This window comes from Panthera pardus, unplaced genomic scaffold (assembly GCF_024362965.1).
Source record: "Panthera pardus isolate Hobbes unplaced genomic scaffold, ASM2436296v1 HiC_scaffold_17, whole genome shotgun sequence".
NCBI classification, from domain to species: Eukaryota; Metazoa; Chordata; class Mammalia; order Carnivora; family Felidae; genus Panthera; species Panthera pardus.
In genome coordinates this window covers 98,543,315-98,566,996 of record NW_026526732.1, presented here as the reverse complement: position 1 = coordinate 98,566,996, position 23,682 = coordinate 98,543,315, and the positions used below count along the sequence as shown (strand labels likewise).

Genomic DNA, 23,682 nt, shown 5'->3' with positions numbered 1-23,682 from the left:
TATCAGATTATATTTTCCATAACACTGTTGTTTATCACCAGTAACTTAGTTTTGAGGTAAATAACTGTCATACTGTAATATTGCAAACACATTCTTGTTGTTTTTGTTCTTTTCTTATTGTTATTTCAGCTATGGTGCTATGCTTGGAAAATGAATCCACTTCCCAAACCATTGATTGCACATATTTAAGAGAGCAATGCCTAAGTGATACAAATGGATGTAAACTTGCATGGAGAAAGATGGAAGATTCATGTAATGTTTCAGGTAAAATACATTATTTAATTTTTTAAGTTTATTTATGTATTTATTTTTGAGAGAGAAAAAGAGAGAGAGAGGGAGGAGGGCACAGAACGAGAGGGAGAGAGAGTGACAATTCCAAGCAGGCTCTGCACTATCAGCACAGAGCCTGATGCAGGACTCAAACCCATGAACCATGAGATCTTGACCAGAGCTGAAGTTGGACGCTTAACCAACCGAACCACCCAAGTGCCTCAATAAAATACATTATTTAAAATACACATAAATGATTTATTTTTACTGAGGTAAAAATAGGATTTGATATTTTCTTTCACTGCCCTGGGAACTAAGTTAGCTTTGCTCCAAACACTTTTTTCAAACTTAATATTCAAGTGATTTACCTTCAATTGCTTATTAGCGAATGTAGTAACAAGAACTCAAGAGCCTTAATGCCCTGTGGGGAGGTTTATGCAAGATTTCAGGGTTTGTTTTACTTATCTCACCATGTACAATGTTATAATTATATGCATGCTTGTCAGAAGTATGGCAAAAATTTTTCAAATGTGTTTTTGCTTACATATTAGTATGTCAGTAATAAAATAGGAAAAAAAATTGTGATGATCAAGAGCATTGTTATTTATTTGTATGTGTATCATATACATTTTTATATTCTTGCAACAGACATGCTATCTTCCATTCCATCTGTGTCGAGAACAATTTAAAATACATTTTTATTTTTAACATGTCCTACATTCCAAACATTTGAGCAGAGTCCCGAGGGTTAGAGAATATGAAGATTAGAGTTACTGTTACTTGTTTAAAATAAAAAGAAAACATACGGAATATATCAATTCGTTGAATAAATATTGTATGGACTGTTATAGTAGGACTCCATTCACTAAAAATAGATAAACTGATTATATAGTGAGACATTACCTTAGTACTATTATCACAAACGTTTCAAAATATTGTATTCTCATATAATTTATCATCTTGTATATTGGATGTTATAATACTATAAAAACCTCATAAACTTTCTGGAATATTCAGTAAGAAAAACTGAAAAGGGAAAATAACAATAGATTCTTCCATGACGTACTTTCTCTATTTTGCGCAGTGTGAAGTCTGTACTGCTCATGACTCTTGCCTATCTGTGTGTGTATCCTCTACTTCCCAAAAGACATAAGAGGAAGTAAGTTGGGTTTAAGAGGCAGCAGCCTATAGTTCTGATGGCCAACATTTACAATCTCTATCATCGGAAGTCCTCCCCATCCCCACAACCTCAAGGAATTATATAAGATGTAGAGGAAAAGAGAATGATTTCCTTCTCCGTCCTGCCCTTGAAGGGAGTAAGTCCATAGTCCAAAGTAAGTTATAGCTGCCTAACCCAACATTCTTATTACAAGTCAGGAAAAGAATTTTAAAAGCCTAATTTGCTCTAAGTAATACAGTAATTTTAAGATGAGAATAGAAGACAAGTGACAAAAAAATCCGTTATTTGTTTTGATGATGAAACTCCTTGTTACATTTTATAAAGCAATTTAAAATATTGCATTCAGTGTGTCATGAATTATAACACATACTTCAGTATACAAATAGCAAGTCATTTTCAGTGAATTGCAGTAATATTTGCATAATTATCTCATTCATGAAGCTGAAATAGAAATATTCTCAAATACATAAATGAACTCAAGTAATTTTATTCAAAAAAATGAATAAAAGAAAATTGTTGGGTGGATGAATAGGACTTTGTAAATTAAAGCAGAAAATGAAATATAGATAATTGTGAAAGACTCATTATTCAATAATATTTATTGAGTGCTTACAAAGTGTTAGGACCACTTCATTTCTCATGATGAATTTTGAGCCACTTGCATGTCTCTTATTATAATCTTAGAATGACATATACACTAGAAGATTATGACAAATAGTTAATAAAAATAACTAAACTGACAAAATAGTGAAGATTATGGATCATTCTGGTCACCTCCTATAAGGACAGCCTTGATTATTATAGAAGACTAAAAACTGATATTCTAAGTGGGGACAAAATCATTTTAAAATACAGCAAGCTTTAATCAATTTTGGAAAGTAAACATTGAGGGAAAGATAGTAAAAATGGATTTTGTGCTTAAAAAGTCACGTGGACATCTTGCAGCATCCTCAGGAAATCTTATTATAATAAGGCATTACTCAGGTTAATACGTTAAAAGCATTTGGGGTAGGGTGATACTTAGATTAATATCAGGAGTATTACATGTTTGTTAAAACCCAGGTAACCCCTGCAAGATGAAGGATTCATCAAACTGTAACCTGAGCATCCAGTCCTTGGTGGAAAACAATTTCCAGTTTGAAGATTGTCTCTGCACTGGTAACCTCCAATGCACTATTAACAAATTGCTTGGGAAAAAATGCATCAATGAATCAGGTAATAATATGTGGTTATATGAAATATTACAGTCATAAAAAAGAAAAGTCAGTTTCAAAATTAACCACATCTATGTAATTGGATTAATTCTCTCTCTCTCTCTCTCTCTCTCTTATTGGTAACTTGAACAGATTTTTTGTGTAATATAAAGTTCTGTGAGTCCTAGATCTCAGTAAGTGCCTAACATATTTCTGTAATTGTTAACCACTATTTCAAGCTTCATCCAATCATAATTAATTAGCATTATATATTCACTCTCTCAGTTCTTATTTTTGTGAGGCTCACTATGGCTTTGCCCAAGACCTAAATGATAGAAGACAAATAAGGTATCATTTCTGTTGTTAAAGAACTCAGTTTCCTGAGAAAGTCCAAAATATAACCACTTATCTGGAATTCTACTTGCCTCTGGATGGGAGCATTTAATCATTTATGCATTTATTTAGAGCTACTCAAGGTGCCCGGCTGACACTGAGGTAGTGGTACTCAAAGTAGTCTGCATGTGTCCTTGAGGGTTCATAAAGATTTTCAAAGGGATATGGAGGATGAAATAGTTCTAAAACAATCAGTTTCTGGATCCTCAATGTTCTTGCATACTCTCTCTGAAAAGTGGACAGCTTGGGATTGCAGCTGTTATCATGGGGTTCTTGCCTCTTCTTTCATAATCAGCCTTCTCCCATTTTATAAGAAATAGGTTTACCTCTCATTTATCATGAATGGTCCCATTATCCCACCTCTCAAAACACTCATGGTGAGCAACTGGCCAATTTTCTGTTCCATGTTTTTGCTTTTTCCAGAGTTTCACATAAATGGAATTATGTAACCTTTTGGAATTAGGGAAACTTGAACCTGCCTGATTTTTTTTTTAATTTAACATCATGGACTTGAGGTTCACTAGTAGTTTTTGAACAAGTTTGTTCTCTGTTTTGAGTAGTATTCCATTGTATTGGTTATCCATTCACCACTGAAAGTGGTTTGCATTGTTTCCAGATTTTTAGAGATTATAAATAAACCTGCTATAAATATTCACATACAAGACTCCTACAAACATAAGTTTTTATTTCTACATATTTTTGTTCGGCTATACGGTAATGTTTATGTTCAACTGTATGATAAGCTTTCATACAATATTCTAAGTTTAATTTAACCATCGATGTATAAAAGTTCCATTTGCTCCACATCCTTAGTAGCACTTGATTTTGTTATTTGCTTTTATTTTGAGGCCATTCCAATATATATGTGGTAGTGTCACATTGTGGTTTTAATTTGCACTTAAATAATGTTGAACATATTTTCATGTGCTTAGGTAACATATTTTCATGTGCTTAGGTGTCCTCTATATACATTATTTGGTAAAGCATCTCTTTAAAATTTTGCCCTTTTTTAATTTGAGTTTTGCCTTTTTTATTGGGTTTTAAGAGTTTTTCCTCTGTGTTGAATAGGGCTTATCAGGATATGTGCTCTGTAAATGATATTTCCCTGTCTATATCTTTTATTGCTTTAAGTGTATATTTCAAAAAGCAGAAGTTTGTTGTTTTTTAAAGTTTAACAATGTCCAGCTTATCATTTTTTTCTTTTATAAATAATACCTTTGCTGTTGCATCTAAGAAATCTTTATCCGACCCCAAATCGCAAAGATATTCTTATATGATCTAGAGATTAAGTACTTTAGGTTTTGCATTCAGGCTTATGATACACTGTAAGTTAATTTTTGTTTATGGTGCAAACCATGGGTCAGATTCATTTATTTATTTTTTTTCTCTATGGATATCCAGTTGTTCTACCACATTTGATAACGGGACTACAGTTTCACCTTTCTCCAAAATCCTTTGGGCTATATATTAGTGTCTCTATTTCTAGATTGTTCTATCTTGTTCCAGCTGCCTATATTTTTGTACTTTTGCCAATACTTTCCTCTTAGCAATATTTTGTAGTTTTCAGTGTATACTTCATACACACTTTGTGTTAAGATTTACATAAATATGCTTCACTTTTTTGATGCTGTTGTAAATGGTAACTTTTTTATATCTTAATTTCTAATCAATTATGGCTAATATATCAAAATTATATATATATGGTATATATATAAGGCATATAATACCATATATATACATATATCTTATATATACCATATATATACATATATCTTATATATACCATATATTTACATATATCATATATATATATATACCATATATATACATATATCTTATATATATATATACACCATATATCTTATATATATATACCATATATATACATATATCTTATATATACCGTGTGTGTGTGTATATATATATATATATATACACACACACACCTTATAGCCTGTAACTTGCTCAGCTCAGTTATTACTTCTCGTATCTTTTATTTTGTAGAATCTATAGGATTGTCTACATAGACTTAAATATTTATATCTGCAAATAGAGAGTTTTATTTCTTTCTTTCCAATCTGTAGGCCTTTATTTCTTTTCCTTGCTCTATTGTTCTGAGTAGGACCTGCAGGATAATGTTAAATAGGATTTCTGGGAGTGGCCATCCTTGCCTTTTTACCTGTCTTGGGAGAAATGCATTTAGTTTTGTACCATTAAGAATGGTTTTTGCAGGGGTGCCTGGGTGGTTCAGTCAGTTAAGTGACCAACTTCAACTCAGGTCATGATCTCACAATTCGTGGGTTCCAGCCCCTTATCAGGCTCTGTGCAGACATCTCAGAGCCTGGACACTGCTTTGGATTCTGTGTCTCCCTCTCTCTCTCTGCCCCTCCCCAACTTGTCCTCTGTTACTCTAAAAAATAAAATAAACATAAAAAAATGTTTTTTAAATAAAAAAAATAGATTTTGCAGTAAGTTCTTTGCAGGTTCCTCCTCCCTTTATCAGGCAGAGAAAATTCCTTCCTATATCCAGTTTGCTTAGAGATTTTATCATGAATAGATTTGCAAATGATTTTCTGCCTCTTTTGCAGTGATCATGGTTTATATTTTTAGGTTTTTTTTAATATGATGAATTATTTGTTGATTCTTAGTGTTGTTTCTAACCCTTCATTCTGAGGATATATACTATCCAGTTATGAAGTATTTATTCATTTTATATGTTGCTGGATTGAATTTGCTACTATTTTGTTGAGGGTTTTTAATCTATGTTCCTGAGGGACATTGGAATGTTTTCCTGACAGCATATTTGTCTGATTTTGTTGTCTAGATAATACTGTTTTTAATTTTAATTTTTTTTAAAAAATGTTTAGAGAGAGAGTGTGTGTGAGCTGGGAAGGGGAAGAGAGAGAAAGAGACGTAGACAGTGAATCCAAAGCAGGCTCAAAGCTGTCAGCAGATAGCCTGATTTGGGGCTTGAATTCACGACGAACTCATGAACTGTGAGATCATGACTTGAGCAGAAATTAAAAGTCGGACGCTAAACTGACTGAGCCACCCAGGTGCCCCTGGATAATGCTGTTTTTTAAAATGATTTGGGAAGTATTTCATCTTCTTTTTTATTCTAAAAGAGTATACAAAGAAGTAGTAGTATTTCTTCCTTAAATTTAAGGAATTAATTTAATTCAATTTAATTAATTTAATACACTAGTGAAGATATCTGGGCAATTCTTCATTGGAAGATTTAAAAATGTTCAGCGTGTTTGTCATAGAACTGTTTTACTTATTTCTTGGTGAGTTTGGTAGTTTGTGTCTTTCAGTGAACTTTTCTGTTTGTTGGATTTATGTTGAATTTTTATTTTTAGGGTTTCCATTTTACCTTTTTTCCGTATCTCTCTGCTAAGTTGTTCCTAATATTCTCAAATTGTCCTTTAAATATCTATAGGACTTATAGTAATGTCCTTTCGTTCATTCATATGGTGGTAATTTGTGTCTTCCTCTCTTTGTCTCTCCCTGTCTCTCAGTTTTGCTCTTTATTATTTTTTGTTGCTGTTGTGTTTGACTTGACTTGAAGTTGCTCTTCATTTTCTGGTTTCTTAAGATAAAGGCTTATATCACTGACTTGATATTTTTTTTTCCTTTTTCCTATAAGCATTTCATTATATAAATGTCCAAGTGCTGTTTTAGTTATATTCACAAATTTTAGTATGCTATGTTTTCATTTTTATTCAATTCAAAATGGTTTCTCATTTCCCTTGTGACTTTCTCTTTGATTCATGGTTTATTTTACAATACCATTGTTGAACTTCCAAATATTTGAGGATTTCCCAGATACCTTTGTTATTTACTTTTAGTTCAATTCTTAATTAAAATGGTAAGTGCTAAGTATCACCTGTACAATGTGATACATGCTAGGTGACACACACACACACACACACACACACACACACACAGTGTTTGAAGGTATAGAGGATAAAATAATGGTGACTCAGAAGGTTCACAGAAGAAATGACAGACTTGGGGCTTTTAGGGTGAATTGGGTCAATTAAAGAGACAAAATGGATGTTCTAAACAGAGAAAATAGAATCAGGCAGAGCACATTCAAGGAGCAACAAATCCTTTGTTAAACTGGACTGTAGAATGGAGGAGTATTAGGAGATGATGCTGGGAAGAAAGCAGATGTTATAAAAAGGAGGAAGGCTGAATTTATGTATCTTTCTAAAGGGATTAGGCCTCAAACTGTTATTACAAGGGGCTATTAATGCATTTTAAACGGAGAAATGCAGAATCGGCTTTTCAAAGGGTATCCCTGGCAGGAATGCAAAAGACAGGATGGAGGGGTGGGAAAGATTCAGGCCAGGGATATCAAATAATTTGAGAGAGAGGTAATGTATGCTTAAACTAACACACTGGTGCTGAGGACTATGAGAAGAAGACATAAGTAAGGTATATTTATGAATCACAATCAATAGGAATTGGTGGCAGTTGGATATGAGGAGAATGAAATGTATAAAGCATGGCTTGGGACAGGGTACTGAGATACACTGAGATAGGAAAGAAAGAATAAAGTACAGGATTAGGGGTAGAAGTGATGAATTATATTTTGGAGACATTGCATCTGTGGAATGCTTTGGAACATTCACATTAGGAATGTTGGCATTTTGTTTGAAGTTTTGCATGATACAAATAATTTTTAAAAAGAAATGAAGGAATCTACATCGTCTAGCTTGCATTTGGAAACATGGATCTTGGACTGAAGAGAGTAATATAAAATAGACATACAGATTTTGGAGTTAAAAGTTTATAAGAAATAGATAAAACCGTGAAGGAAGATAGGATTGGTCAGGAAAGACTATAAGGTGAGAATATTATAAAGATTTTGAGAATAAAACTCATGATATAGTTAAAGTAACCAAAAAGAAGATTTCAAAGATAGGAAAAGAAACATCAGAAAGAGTTGTTGAAATCAATGAAAGAGACACAGGGAAAATAGTCAGCAATTATAAATGCTGAGAAGTCATCAACTAGGACAGCCTGAAATGACATTAGTTAGCTAATTAATAGGTCTATACTAGTTTTAGATTGAAGTGGGATGAAATAAAAGCATATTGGAATACTAAAAATGTTTATTGACTTTTGTTTCACAATGGTAAGACAACTTAATTTATATCTCTTTAGCCACTTTTAATCATACCAAGTTCTGGCAAAATGTAGTGACCAGTCAACAGGTACATATAAATTTAGAGCAGTTAAATTGAAATCAATTCACATATTTAAACCCTTTTTTTCCCCATAGACACTTACTAAAGACTACTATGCAATAATTTTGATAACCAGGAATATAAAAACCCTATAGAGAAGACTTAAATGATCTCACAAATAAACTTCATGATGGACATGACCTAATTATTATGTATACAGGGAGCATTAGTTTATTGCTTATAATTTAGCTTAGTGTGGGAAGGAAATAACTGAAATCTTAATATCCATCCTATCTCAACTATAACACCTTCCACAAACTTTTTGGTCATCATTCCAAGACACGATCTCTGATCTCTGTCTCTGTCTCTCTCCCCCTCCTCCTCCTCCCCCTCCTCCTCCCCCTCCTCCTCCTCCCCCTCCCCCTCCTCCTCCCCCTCCCCCCTCCCCCTCCCCCCTCCCCCTCCCTACCTCCTTCTTCCTTTCTCTATCTTCCCTCTTTGGATTCTCAAAACATTCCCAAACATATATAGTGTGTACTGTTCTATTCTTCCTTAATATACTGTAAACTTCTTGAACAAATCAGCTTTGGCATTTCTTTTTTCTTTTTTACTTACTATGATAAAGCACCCAGCACAGTACCTGATACTTAGCAAATAACCAATAATATCATAAGGATTTAAAATTTTTAAACATATTTTTGAGCACCTAAATCATGGATCTATTCATAAAGTTTTTATTGTTCAGTTAACATGTGTAGATATAAATGCTGGAGAATGGATATAAAGATGAATGAAACAGTCTCTGCTCTTGATTAGCTGAAAATATAGTAGAGCAAAATTGACATTTAGCCAAGTCATTTAATTTAGTCCAGCTGATTAAATATATAGATAGAAAGATAGATATTTAGATACGTTGATTGATGACATTTAGACAGGATTACAGATTACTTCAAGGTATATAATTATCAATGTAATAGAACTAATTATATGAGAACAGCATTAATTCACATCCATCCTATTCATGCAACCCAGCATATGCTAGCCAAAAGTAATAGAAAAGAAGACCTCTGTTCTAGTAAAGGAGTCTGATTTATATAATTATAAAATCCATTGTGAGCTGTTATTTGCAAAATGTGCAAAATGCTATAGTAGTGTATTTTTTTTTTTTTACTGTAGGATTCTATTTATTTATTTTTTTTTCAATATATGAAGTTTATTGTCAAATTGGTTTCCATACAACACCCAGTGTTCATCCCAAAATGTGCCCTCCTCAATACCCATCACCCACCCTCCCCTCCCTCCCACCCCCCATCAGCCCTCAGTTTGTTCTCAGTTTTTAACAGTCTCTTATGCTTTGGCTCTCTCCCACTCTAAACTCTTTTTTTTTTTTTTCCTTCCCCTCCCCCATGGGTTTCTGTTACGTTTCTCAGGATCCACATAAGAGTGAAACCATATGGTATCTGTCTTTCTCTGTATGGCTTATTTCACTTAGCATCACACTCTCCAGTTCCATCCACGTTGCTACAAAGGGCCATATTTCATTCTTTCTCATTGCCACGTAGTATTCCATTGTGTATATAAACCACAATTTCTTTGTCCATTCATCAGTTGATGGACATTTAGGCTCTTTCCATAATTTGGCTATTGTTGAGAGTGCTGCTATAAACATTGGGGTACAGGTGCCCCGATGCATCAGTACTCCTGTATCCCTTGGGTAAATTCCTAGCAGTGCTATTGCTGGGTCATAGGGTAGGTCTATTTTTAATTTTCTGAGGAACCCCCACACTGTTTTCCAGAGTGGCTGCACCAGTTTGCATTCCCACCAACAGTGCAAGAGGGTTCCCATTTCTCCACATCCTCTCCAGCATCTATAGTCTCCTGATTTCTTCATTTTGGCCACTCTGACTGGCGTGAGGTGATATCTGAGTGTGGTTTTGATTTGTATTCCCCTGATAAGGAGCGACGTTGAACATCTTTTCATGTGCCTATTGGCCATCCGGATGTCTTCTTTAGAGAAGTGTCTATTCATGTTTTCTGCCCATTTCTTCACTGGGTTATTTGTTTTTCGGGTGTGGAGTTTGGTGAGCTCTTTATAGATTTTGGATGCTAGCCCTTTGTCCGATATGTCATTTGCAAATATCTTTTCCCATTCCGTTGGTTGCCTTTTAGTTTTGTTGGTTGTTTCCTTTGGTGTGCAGAAGCTTTTTATCTTCATAAGGTCCCAGTAATTCATTTTTGCTTTTAATTCCCTTGCCTTTGGGGATGTGCCGAGTAAGAGATTGCTACGGCTGAGGTCAGAGAGGTCTTTTCCTGCTTTCTCCTCTAAGGTTTTGATGGTTTCCTGTCTCACATTCAGGTCCTTTATCCATTTTGAGTTTATTTTTGTGAATGGTGTGAGAAAGTGGTCTAGTTTCAACCTTCTGCATGTTGCTGTCCAGTTCTCCCAGCACCATTTGTTAAAGAGACTGTCTTTTTTCCATTGGATGTTCTTTCCTGCTTTGTCAAAGATGAGTTGGCCATACGTTTGTGGGTCTAGTTCTGGGGTTTCTATTCTATTCCATTTGTCTATGTGTCTGTTTTTGTGCCAATACCATGCTGTCTTGATGATTACAGCTTTGTAGTAGAGGCTAAAGTCTGGGATTGTGATGCCTCCTGCTTTGGTCTTCTTCTTCAAAATTACTTTGGCTATTCGGGGCCTTATGTGGTTCCATATGAATTTCAGGATTGCTTGTTCTAGTTTCGAGAAGAATGCTGGTGCAATTTTGATTGAGATTGCGTTGAATGTGTAGATAGCTTTGGGTAGTATTGACATTTTGACAATATTTATTCTTCCAATCCATGAGCAGGGAATGTCTTTCCATTTCTTTATATCTTCTTCAATTACCTTCATAAGCTTTCTATAGTTTTCAGCATACAGATCTTTTACATCTTTGGTTAGATTTATTCCTAGGTATTTTATGCTTCTTGGTGCAATTGTGAATGGGATCAGTTTCTTTATTTGTCTTTCTGTTGCTTCATTGTTAGTGTATAGGAATGCAACTGATTTCTGTACATTATTTTGTATCCTGCAACTTTGCTGAATTTATGTATCAGTTCTAGCAGACTTTTGGTGGAGTCCATTGGATTTTCCATGTATAATATCATGTCATCTGCAGAAAAGCGAAAGCTTGACTTCATCTTTGCCAATTTGGATGCCTTTGATTTCCTTTTGTTGTCTGATTGCTGATGCTAGAACTTCCAACACTATGTTAAACAACAGCGGTGAGAGTGGGCATCCCTGTCGTCTTCCTGATCTCAGGGAAAAAGCTCTCAGTTTTTCCCCATTGAGGATGATGTTAGTGTGGGCTTTTCATAAATGGCTTTTATGATGTTTAAGTATGTTCCTTCTATCCAGACTTTCTCAAGGGTTTTTATTAAGAAAGGGTGCTGGATTTTGTCAAAGGCCTTTTCTGCATCGATTGACAGGATCATATGGTTCTTCTCTTTTCTTTTATTAATGTGATGTATCACGTTGATTGATTTGTGAATGTTGAACCAGCCCTGCATCCCAGGAATGAATCCCACTTGATCGTGGTGAATAATTCTTTTTATATGCTGTTGAATTCGATTTGCTAGTATCTTATTGAGAATTTTTGCATCCCTATTCATCAGGGATATTGGCCTGTAGTTCTCTTTTTTTACTGGGTCTCTGTCTGGTTTGGGAATCAAAGTAATACTGGCTTCATAGAATGAGTCTGGAAGTTTTCCTTCCCTTTCTATTTCTTGGAATAGCTTGAGAAGGATAGGTATGATCTCTGCTTTAAACGTCTGGTAGAACTCCCCTGGGAAGCCATCTGGTCCTGGACTCTTATTTGTTGGGAGATTTTTGATAACTGATTCAATTTCTCCACTGGTTATGGGTCCGTCAAGCTTTCTATTTCCTCCTGATTGAGTTTTGGAAGAGTGTGGGTGTTTAGGAATTTGTCCATTTCTTCCAGGTTGTCCAATTTGTTGGCATATAATTTTTCATAGTATTCCCTGATAATTGTTTGTATCTCTGAGGGATTGGTTGTAATAATTCCATTTTCATTCATGATTTTATCTATTTGGGTCATCTCCCTTTTGTTTTTGAGAAGCCTGGCTAGAGGTTTGTCAATTTTGTTTATTTTTTCAAAAAAACAACTCTTGGTTTTGTTGATCTGCTCTACCGTTTTTTTAGATTCTATATTGTTTATTTCTGCTCTGATCTTTATTATTTCTCTTCTTCTGCTGGGTTTAGGCTGCCTTTGCTGTTCTGCTTCTATTTCCTTTAGGTGTGCTGTTAGATTTTGTATTTGGGATTTTTCTTGTTTCTTGAGATAGGCCTGGATTGCGATGTATTTTCCTCTCAGGACTGCCTTTGCTGCATCCCAAAGCGTCTGGATTGTTGTATTTTCATTTTTGTTTGTTTCCATATATGTTTTAATTTCTTCTCTAATTGCCTGGTTGACCCACTCATTCGTTAGTAGGGTGTTCTTTAACCTCCATACTTTTGGAGGTTTTCCAGACTTTTTCCTGTGGTTGATTTCAAGCTTCATAGCATTGTGGTCTGAAAGTATGCATGGTATAATTTCAATTCTTGTAAACTTATGAAGGGCTGTTTTGTGACCCAGCATATGATCTATCTTGAAGAATGTTCCATGTGCACTCGAGAAGAAAGTATATTCTGTTGCTTTGGGATGCAGAGTTCTAAATATATCTGTCAAGTCCATCTGATCCAATGTAGCATTCAGGGCCCTTGTTTCTTTATTGACCATGTGTCTAGATGATCTATCCATTTCTGTAAGTGGAGTGTTAAAGTCCCCTGCAATTACCACATTCTTATCAATAAGGTTGCTTATGTTTATGAGTAGTTGTTTTATATATTTGGGGGCTCCGGTATTTGGCACATAGACATTTATAATTGTTAGCTCTTCCTGATGGATAGACCCTGTAATTATTATATAATGCCCTTCTTCATCTCTTGTTACATCCTTTAATTTAAAGTCTAGTTTGTCTGATATAAGTATGGCTACTCCAGCTTTCTTTTGGCTTCCAGTAGCATGATAAATAGTTCTCCATCCCCTCACTCTCAATCTAAAGGTGTCCTCAGATCTAAAATGAGTCTCTTGTAGACAGCAAATAGATGGGTCTTGTTTTTGTATCCATTCTGATATCCTATGTCTTTTGGTTGGCGCATTTAATCCATTTACATTCAGTGTTATTATAGAAAGATACGGGTTTAGAGTCATTGTGATGTCTGTATGTTTTATGCTTGTAGTGATGTCTCTGGTACTTTGTCTCACAGGATCCCCCTTAGGACCTCTTGTAAGGCTGGTTTAGTGGTGACAAATTCCTTCAGTTTTTTTTGTTTGGGAAGACCTTTATCTCTCCTTCTATTCTAAATGACAGACTTGCTGGATAAAGGATTCTGGGCTGCATATTTTTTCTGTTTAGCACACTGAAGATCTCGTACCAATCCTTTCTGGCCTGCCAAGTTTCAAAAGAGAGATCAGTCACGAGTCTTATAGGTCTCCCTTTATATGTGAGGGCACGTTTATCCCTTGCTGCTTTCAGAATTTTCTCTTTATCCTTGTATTTTGCCAGTTTCACTATGATATGTCGTGCAGAAGATCGATTCAAGGTACGTCTGAAGGGAGTTCTCTGTGCCTCTTGGATTTCAATGCCTTTTTCCTTCCCCAGTTCAGGGAAGTTCTCAGCTATTATTTCTTCAAGTACCCCTTCAGCACCTTTCCCTCTCTCTTCCTCCTCTGGGATACCAATTATGCGTATATTATTTCTTTTTAGTGTATCCCTTAGTTCTCTAATTTTCCCCTCATACTCCTGGATTTTTTTATCTCTCTTTTTCTCAACTTCCTCTTTTTCCATAACTTTATCTTCTAGTTCACCTATTCTCTCCTCTGCCTCTTCAATCCGAGCCGTCCTGGTTTCCATTTTGTTTTGCATTTCGTTTAAAGTGTTTTTCAGCTCCTCGTGACTGTTCCTTAGTCCCTTGATCTCTGTAGCAAGAGATTCTCTGCTGTCCTCTATACTGTTTTCAAGCCCAGCGATTAATTTTATGACTATTATTCCAAATTCACTTTCTGTTATATTATTTAAATCCTTTTTGATCAGTTCATTAGCTGTTGTTATTTCCTGGAGATTCTTCTGAGGGGAATTCTTCCGTTTGGTCATTTTGGATAGTCCCTGGAGTGGTGAGGACCTGCAGGGCACTTCCCCTGTGTTGTGGTGTATAACTGGAGTTGGTGGGCGGGGCCGCAGTCAGACCTGATGTCTGCCCCCAGCCCACCGCTGGGGCCACAGTCGGACTGGTGGGTGCCTTCTCTTCCCCTCTCCTAGGGGTGGGATTCACTGTGGGGTGGTGTGGCCCGTCTGGGCTACTTGCACACTGCCAGGCTTGTGGTGCTGGGGATCTGGCGTTTTAGCTGGGGTGGGTAGGCAAGGTACACGGGGCAGGCTTGCTCGCTTCTCCTTAGGTGATCCACTTCAGGAGGGGCCCTGTGGCAGCGGGAGGGAGTCAGATCTGCTGCCGGAGGTTTGGCTCCGCAGAAGCACAGAGTTGGGTGTTTGTGTGGAGGAGGGAGCAAGTTCCCTGGCAGGAACTGGTTCCCTTTGGGATTTTGGCTGGGGGATGGGTGAGGGAGATGGTGCTGATGAGCGCCTTTGTTCCCCGCCAAACTGAGCTCTGTCATCCGGGGGCTCAGCAACTCTCCCTCCCTTTGTCCTCCAGCCTTCCCGCTTTCCGAGCAGAGCTGTTAACTTATGTCCTCCCAGACACTAAGTCGCACTTGCTGTCAGAACACACTCCATCTGGCCCCTCCGCTTTTTGCAGCCAGACTTGGGGGCTCTGCTTGGCCGGGGAGCCACGCTTCCACCCCGGCTCCCTCCCGCCAGTCCGTGGAGCGCGCACCGCCTCGCTGCCCTTCCTACCCTCTTCCATGGGCCTCTTGTCTGAGCTTGGCTCTGGAGATTCCGTTCTGCTAATCCTCTGGCGGTTTTCTGGGTTATTTAGGCAGGTGTAGGTGGAATCTAAGTGATCAGCAGGACGCGTGGTGAGCCCAGCGTCCTCCTATGCTGCCATCTTCCCTTTTCCTCTGTAGGATTCTATCATAGTAGTGTATTTTTTAAAACACATGCAGTACAGAGGCTGACTCCAAATAGTGCTTATAAGGATGCCCTAGCAGGTTTTAAGTAAACGTGTTCATATCATGAAATTGATTCTATTACCTTTATCTTGCATAAATATGATGCATTTGTAGAAACTAAGGCTGTGAGGTCTTATACCTTTCATAAGGTATAAGAAAATTAATTTAATGAACCAAAATTTAACAGTCTTTTAGTTTTAGACCAAAATGCCACAGGGAAAAAGGTTACTTTGGGAAGAATTGTAGGGTCAAGGATTTTTTTGTTTTTTATTGTGGAGACCTACTTGAAGTGCCTTAGAGGAAGATAAGACTTTTTAGAAATAGTATACTTCTGAAAGCCTATGTTAAGCTGACTTGGAGTCTCCTATTGAAGTTGTTTTTCTTATCTTTTTTGTGTAAAGTTCATATAATTATGACTTCATTTGAACTGTCCAGTAAAACATGTATTCTCAGTGAGGGATATAACCCCCAATGGCTGAAAAGGCTTGTTAATAGAAACATAAAAATATTTTTAAAAGACAGAGAAACACTGAGTGTATTTCTAGGAGAAGATGGAAATCCATAAAAATTTATGCAAGGGAAATAATGTGTTGCCTTATAAGTATTAAGTTACACACAATTTCTACCAGTCGTCATGTAATGTAATGAAAAACAAAATGTAATGAAAAACAAAAATAAATGATGAAGACAAAATGTCATTAAAAGAGATTGAGCATTACCATTATGTGGTTACATAAACTATAATCAGTGTTTTTAATTCAAAAATTTTAAAAAAATTTTTCAGTTTATTTATTTTGAGAGTGAGATAGTGTGAACAGGGGAGGGGCAGAAAGAGAGGGAGAGAGAGAGAGCAGGCTCTGCACTCTCAGCCCAGAGCCCAATGCACCACTGGAACCCATGAACTGTGAGATCATGACCTGAGCCAAAATTAAGATTTGGATGCTTAACCAACTGAGCCACCCAGGCACCCCTTATTTCAGTTTTTAAAAACTTGGGTTCATTTGTAATAGCTCTCTTGAAAATTTTAATGGTTTGTGAAAGACAATAGATACAAGAATATTTATAAAAGATAAGTCTATATGCTATATTTATTTATTCATTTATTTTATTTATTTTGAGAGAGAGTGTGCACTCGGACATGGACAAGTGGGAAGGGGCAGAGAGAGCAGGAGAGTGAGAGTCCCAAGCAGGCTCCCCACTGTCATCTTAGAGCCCAAGGTAGGGCTCCATCTCATTAACCCCATGAGATCAAATCTGAATCCGATGCCTAACCAATGGAGCCACCCAGGCCAGTTATTAAGATTAAATTATTTAAGTTTTGGTCTCTCTCTCTCTCTCTTTTTTTTTAATTTTAACTTTATAGAAGAATCAGCACTGTCTTTACATTTGGCTTCACGGTCAAATATCACACAGTGGTTCCATCAGAAAAACACATCATTAATGGTTAGAAAAAAGATTGACTGTGTCACAGCAGCACATATCTGCCAGGAGTCGGAACATTGCACTCTGTTGTATGAAAATTTTAAGAAAACCTGTGGGAGAGAATCAGAACAATGCAAGACCCTTGATGGAGGCTACACGTGTGCAGCATTAGGAGAAAGTCTGAAAGAAACAATCTTGTGGAATTGTCATTGCAACAACCCTTCAAAAGTAGAGTGTATTGAAATTTGGAAAAGTTTGTTTGAAGATATTTGTATACAAGATGTTCACATGAATCAAGTTCCAGCCTACAGTGATGACTATGAAGAGGGATTCAGCCAGGAAATTGTTTCAGGTTGGTACACACAAGAAGAATTTAGGAACATTAAGTATGTAATCACGAATATGAATTAGGTAAAGAATATTTAATTTCTAATTCCAACTTTGTCATTTATGCCTGTTTCTCTTTGACAATTAATTTTTTTTTAAAAATGATGCCATGAATATGTCCAAAGGGATTATGAAGAAAGAGGCAAATGCTAAAAGGTTTTAGCATCATCTTTTTTAAAGTTTGTTTGTCTGTTTATTTACAGTGAGTGAGAGAGAGACAGACAGACAGACAGATAGGCAGGCAGAGAGAGAATTCCAAGTAGGCTCCATAGTCAGTGCAGAGCCTGGCACTGGGCCGAATCCTACCAACCATGAGATCATGACCTGAGCTGAAATCATTAGTTGGTTGCTTAACCAACTGAGCCACCCAGATGCCCCAACAAAATGTTAATTGTATTCATCCATCCATTCATTTATGCATGCATTACACATTCATTAAACAAATACTCACGAGATATTTATAATGTGCTATGTCCTGTGCAGCAGGATTAAAAAAAAAAAAAAAAAGCAATAACAAAATAAAACACTTGTCCTTCATTCAAGGAGCTTATTATTTTTTAGGAGATTTGAAAAATAAAATAAATAGACAAAATGTGGTAAGTAATATTATGTATTTATTTAATAGATATTTCTTTTGTGTTCCTACTATGCCTAGGCCTGGGACTAAAACCTGGGGGGAAAGTAGTAAACAAAACAAACAGAAATCACCCCTTTCTTGAAGTTTACATTCTATATTGAGTGGTTTCTTGAATAGGCTTCCCAAGCAAAAGACTCTGAAACAGAGGTTTGCACACAAAAGATGTGTGTGGCCTGAGGGCTTGGAAACAAAAGCAACAAGGAACTGAGGAAAATAGGATCAGAGGGAGGGAACAGCTGAAACTCATACAGCAGCCACAGCAAACTTACTTTATTCCATAGGAAGGTTGGACCTGGAATGGCTTTTCAGAGATGTCACCTATTGAGGCAAGGGATCTGATCCTTGAACACTTCCTGTGGGCTAGTCCTGAGATATGAGCTGTCCTCTGGGAAAATGTGTAACCTTGGCTGCACTTTCTTCACATGAGGGCAATGCCTAGAAAATAACCAGTGTGAGTCATCACGCGACTATACTTTCAGCAGCTGGGAAAATGAGAACCTGTGTCACCAAAAAGGGTATCTTAGTATTTTTCATATTTCAAACAGTATGAATGCTAAGAGAAAATGAAGCAGAGGGAAAAAAGAGGTCTGAGTGGGTAGTTTGTAATTTTAATAGGATGGCCAGACAGTTACATCCTTAAATGAATTTTGAGCAAAGACGAAAAGAGGTAGGAAATGAGCCTTGTGGATATTTCAGGAAAGAGCAATTAGGTCAGAAGAAAAGGGGAATCAAAAGTCCTGAACTGGAAATCTGTCTGGAAGTTTGAGGAAGAGCTAAGGAGACACATAGGTAAAGGAGAGAATAAGGGAGAGAGATGTGGAAGATGATATCAGAAATAAGACAGGGGCAAGATCATGGAGGGCTTTCTAGGTCATTTCTAGGTCACTGGTTCTTTCTCTGAGTGATACAGTAAATCACTGAAGAATTTTCACAAAGGGATCGTCATGATCTGATTTATACCTTTAAAAGGATAATTCTGGTTTTTATGTTGATCATTGACTGAAGAGAAGCAAAGACTCAAGTAGGAAGACGAGTTAGGAGGCTTGTATAATGATGCAGCAAAAAAAATGATGGACAATGGACCACTGTGGGAAGTTGTCAGATTCCAGATATATTTTGATATTAGTAAATTATGTGGAAATGCAAGAAAGAAGGGAAATGGAAGTTGATCCCAAGGTTTTTATCTTGAGTTATTAGAAGGATGTTGTCACCATTATTTTTGCTAACTACTATGAGAACAACTACAGGAAGAAGAGGTTTCAGTGAGGGACCGAGAAGTCAGATGTCAGTTTTGGACAGGTTGAGTCTGAAATGTTTATTAAGTAACCAGGTAAATACATCAAATTAGGCAGCCCCTTGTATGGAATTGATGTCTAAATTCTATGTATGGCATAAAAAGGTGAGATCTGTACAATAGGTATAAACCAGGGATGGGGTGCATCATTCACTTATAGCTGATAAATAAGACCATGGACCTAGAGGTCAACAGAGAAATTCATGCTAACTTGGACTAGGGTGGTAGCAAGGTGAGAAGATAGCAGATTCTGGATATATTTTGATATTAGTAGATGAATAAGAAAGAACATGTGTATTTTTTTTTATGTATATGATCTTCTCTTTCAGAGATTGATCTGATTGGTACATTCTTTGATTTATGACTGTGACATATTGCCCTTTAGCTCCTCTTCAGCAATTAAGCTACTGTTTAAAATATCCTCCGGGAAAAATGTATATTCATATATGTACCATATGAAATTAGGATTTAATGTGCCCAGAATTTACCTAAATTACTCATAGCAGATAAAACAGTACACATCCATGATGGGATTTATTTTCCCATGCTAAAATAAATATTTTGTTGTGTTTCTAATAATTACCCACTTAGTGAGTATATGAGTCTGCTGGGGCCACCATAACAAAATATGACAGCCTGGGTGGGTTAAACAACAGAAACTTATTTTCTCACAGTTCTGGAGGCTGGAACTTCCAGATCATAGTCTAGCAGGGCTGGTTTGGGTGAGAGTTCTTTTCCTGGCTTCTGGACTTCATGGTTTCTTTCTGTATCCTGACATGAGATTTGCTTAGTGTCTCTTTTTACTTGGATGATAATCCTATCAGGTCAGGGCCCCACTCTTATGACCTTGGCTAACCTGAATTACTTTGAGAGACCCCATATTCAAATAAGCCACATAGGGGGTTAGGGCTTCAACACATACATTTTGGAGGAACATAAACGTTCAGTCCATAAAAGTGAGTAAATTCAGGATTTATTTATGTTTCAATGATAAACTCTTGAAATGTGGTATGTAATCAGTGGCATCTCCATACCAATCAGTGCCAAAGCAGAGATGGAAGTCTAGCCTAGACTTTTATATCTGTTGCAAAAGCTGTATGACTCTCTGAGTTTCACTTATTGGGATTTTGCTCAATATGGAATAATGGAGCAGAAGAGGGAACATTCCAGGCTTCCTCAGTGACACAGGAGGGTGGATCTAGAAGCACTGTGATTCGTGAGCTGAGGTTTTATTGGTATAAAAAGGAGAAAGCACATATAGTGAGAACAGATGGAACAATACAAGGAGCCTGGAAAGACGCAACGCAATAACAGAAGTCATTATTTTTTTTAAGTTTATTTATTTTGAGAGAGAGGAAGAGCAGGGGAAGGGAAGAGAGAAAGGGAGAGAGAAAGAATCCCAAGCAGGCTCTGCACTGACAGTGTGGAACCCCACACAGGGCTCAGACCCACAAACCATGAGATCATGACCTGAACCGAAATCAAGAGTCAGACACTAAACTGAATGAGCTACCCAGGTGCTTCTGAACTTTTATTTTAAAATGCAAATCTGACCATACTATTCCCTTATCGCTTTATGCATATGTATATTAGTGCTCCTTATGTTTTGTTTGGATTTTTCTTTATATGTCTATATTCCATACCAAGCTGTGAATGCTTCATGATAGGGACTACACATTGGTGTCTTCAGTATAGTACCTGGTACATAGTAGGGACTCAACCAATGCTTCTTTTTTTTTTTTTTTTTTTTTTTTTAATTTTTTTTTAACGTTTATTTATTTTTGGGACAGAGAGAGACAGAGCATGAACGGGGGAGGGGCAGAGAGAGAGGGAGACACAGAATCGGAAGCAGGCTCCAGGCTCTGAGCCATCAGCCCAGAGCCTGATGCGGGGCTCGAACTCACGGACTGTGAGATCGTGACCTGAGCTGAAGTTGGACGCTCAACCAACTGAGCCACCCAGGCGCCCCTCAACCAATGCTTCTTGAAAGAAAGAGTTTAGAAGTAGCTGGCCACTGAGTTGACGTCTAGCAATGCACTTCTATAACTCTATGATTATAATTCCTAGGAACTCTAAGAGATTAAGATAATCAGAGGTGGAAATCATTTTTAAATTGCATTTCAATTTAATTAAGACCCTGCTGGGAAGAATTTTTTTGATTCAGACAATATTCCTTCTGTTCTTTTTCCCAGATCCTTTGTTTACTTCAGTGCACATGGCCTGGTCGTTAGCATTTGTTTAAATCTTCAAGTAACTGAATCCTCAGAGAGGGCTGTTTAACTCACTTGAATGATACTTTGGGGGTTGATTTTTCTTCATCTACACCTACTAATTTTGAGTATCAAGTCTTAAATAAGTGTTCCATTGGCTTGTATTTATTTTTGCTTGATTATTCATTTATAAATGTAGCCTGCATACTTCTATTAAATTAAAAAAAATCATTCACTAATGAAATGGTCTCTTTGTTTTCCTTCTAGATAACATGAAAGAGGATAATCAACCCAAGTGGAATCTGACCACTCTTCCCTATAATGGTAATGTTTAAATATTGTACTTTCCATCTGTATTGCAAATACTAGACAGTATGATTTTAAGCATGGCTTCCAGCTTTCTTAAAGATATGCCAATACAAAATAAATTGTGTGGCTTTTTACTAGTCTAATATTGCAAAATGCAACAACATTTATGTTTGTTTCACTCATGTGTCAAAGCAACTTGCCTCCCCATCCATCCTCTATTTACAGTTATGCTGAGGAATACTTTACAATTAAAACTAAAAACTAGATCTGGGTTAAATTTCACTGGTATTTTGATCACATAAATTGTTTGAGGCTAACTGTTTTTGTGTGTATGTGTCTGGTGGCAGGGGGCACTCACATGTATCTGTGTTTTCCAGAACTTGAACATCTTTCTTTGCTAGAATAACTATGTATCCAGGCAGAACCTTTAGTCAATATTTTCACCCAAAATAAAAAGCACAACAGAACGAACAAAAATCATTTTGATTTGAGCCTATGAACTCACCATAAGCTATGTACCTCACATGCAATTTCTGAAGATTTATTGTTTACATTTGAGAAACTTGGACTCAATAATTTTTTTTTTCCACTCTGTTCTGGCTCTACACACTTCCCATCACTTCTGGATCACAATACGTATCCATTATAAATGAAGGATGATTCAAATAGCCCACTACTCAAGCCTCAGTAAATTCATACCAACTCTTAAAAACAAAACAAAACAAAACAAAACAAAACAAAACAAAACCACACACATACTGTGTGCCCAAAGTAGCACATTGTTACACCATTGTGTGTTGCTCATAGACTTCTTATAGTGTTTTGCAGGTTCTGTAGGTACAGGTTTATGTTTACTTTTCCATGACCTGGACATATCCTTGCTTTCAGGAATCAAAGGGATCCAGTCCTGTTTGGAAGTGGCAGAGGCGTGCGTAGGGGATGTGGTCTGTAATGCACAGTTGGCCCCTTACCTTAAAGCTTGCTCAGCAAATGGAAATCTATGTGATGTGAAACACTGCCAAGCAGCCATACGGTTCTTCTATCAAAGTATGCCTTTTAACATTGCCCAGATGTTGGCTTTTTGTGACTGTGCTCCATCTGATATACCTTGTCAGCAGTCCAAAGAAGCTCTTCACAGCAAGCCATGTGCTGTGAACATAGTTCCACCCCCTACTTGCCTCAATGTAATTCACAGCTGCCGAAATGATGAATTATGCAGGTGAGTAAAAACACGCATACCTTACTTTCTTATTTCGGCACCTTATTTGTTACAGTCCAGTCCTAACACTTGATCTCATTACATTAGCTACAGTTCCCACCATCATCCAACATGATGTAAACAAAGCCAGACAATTCATATTTTTGAATCTGTGGTACATGTGTAGCATCCATTTTGAAATTCACATGCAGAATATATTTTCAGAATAAGAAAATTCAGTATGTCAAGATTTGGTACCCATGAAATAACATCATTATAATTAGACATTCAAGTTAGACTAATGAATACATAAACAGACTTACATGTCAGTTTAATTTGGTTTTTGCTATGATTACAAAAGCCTGCTAAATGTCAGAGAGTTTTGACAAGGTGACTCTTCAAACTTCAAAATTAGTCTTTCTCTCCTAGGCTGGAGATTAGGAAGGAGAAGGTAGCTTGAGCCTAGTCTGGACATCCCCAGCACATATGTACACCATGAGGTCAGAAATGTACCCATTCTCCTCTTCCCAACCTCACACCCTTGATTTCCAAAGGAGTAATGTTAGTCACTTATTTGTTTATTCAAATAAATAATTATCAAGCATCTACTTCTACTCTAGGCATCAGTGTACAAAAGACAAAAATACTTGTCCCACGGAGCTTATATTCCAGTGGGGGAAGAGAGATAATAAATAACGAAAATGTATATTATATTAAAAGGTAATGAGTATTCTGGAGATTAGCACCCCAAGAGGGAAAACAGAATGAGATTGTGAATGGGCAGAAAGAGTTGCAATGTGAACAGGGTGGTCCCAGTAAGGACCATTTTAC

General features: G+C 36.8%; 1 protein-coding gene across 5 annotated transcripts in view; it reads left to right on the top strand.

Moving 5' to 3' along the window:
- Positions 1-23,682, top strand: part of GFRAL (GDNF family receptor alpha like) — a 68,548-nt gene that overhangs the window by 6,415 nt on the left and 38,451 nt on the right. For all 5 annotated transcript variants that reach the window (XM_019457456.2, XM_019457455.2, XM_053904792.1 and 2 more), the window contains 5 exons: positions 130-264; positions 2,513-2,665; positions 16,758-17,168; positions 21,612-21,668; positions 22,542-22,872. In XM_019457456.2, the coding sequence (XP_019313001.2) occupies positions 132-264; positions 2,513-2,665; positions 16,758-17,168; positions 21,612-21,668; positions 22,542-22,872 (1,085 nt within the window). In that variant the 5' untranslated portion in view covers positions 130-131. The remainder of the gene's footprint in view (positions 1-129; positions 265-2,512; positions 2,666-16,757; positions 17,169-21,611; positions 21,669-22,541; positions 22,873-23,682) is intronic.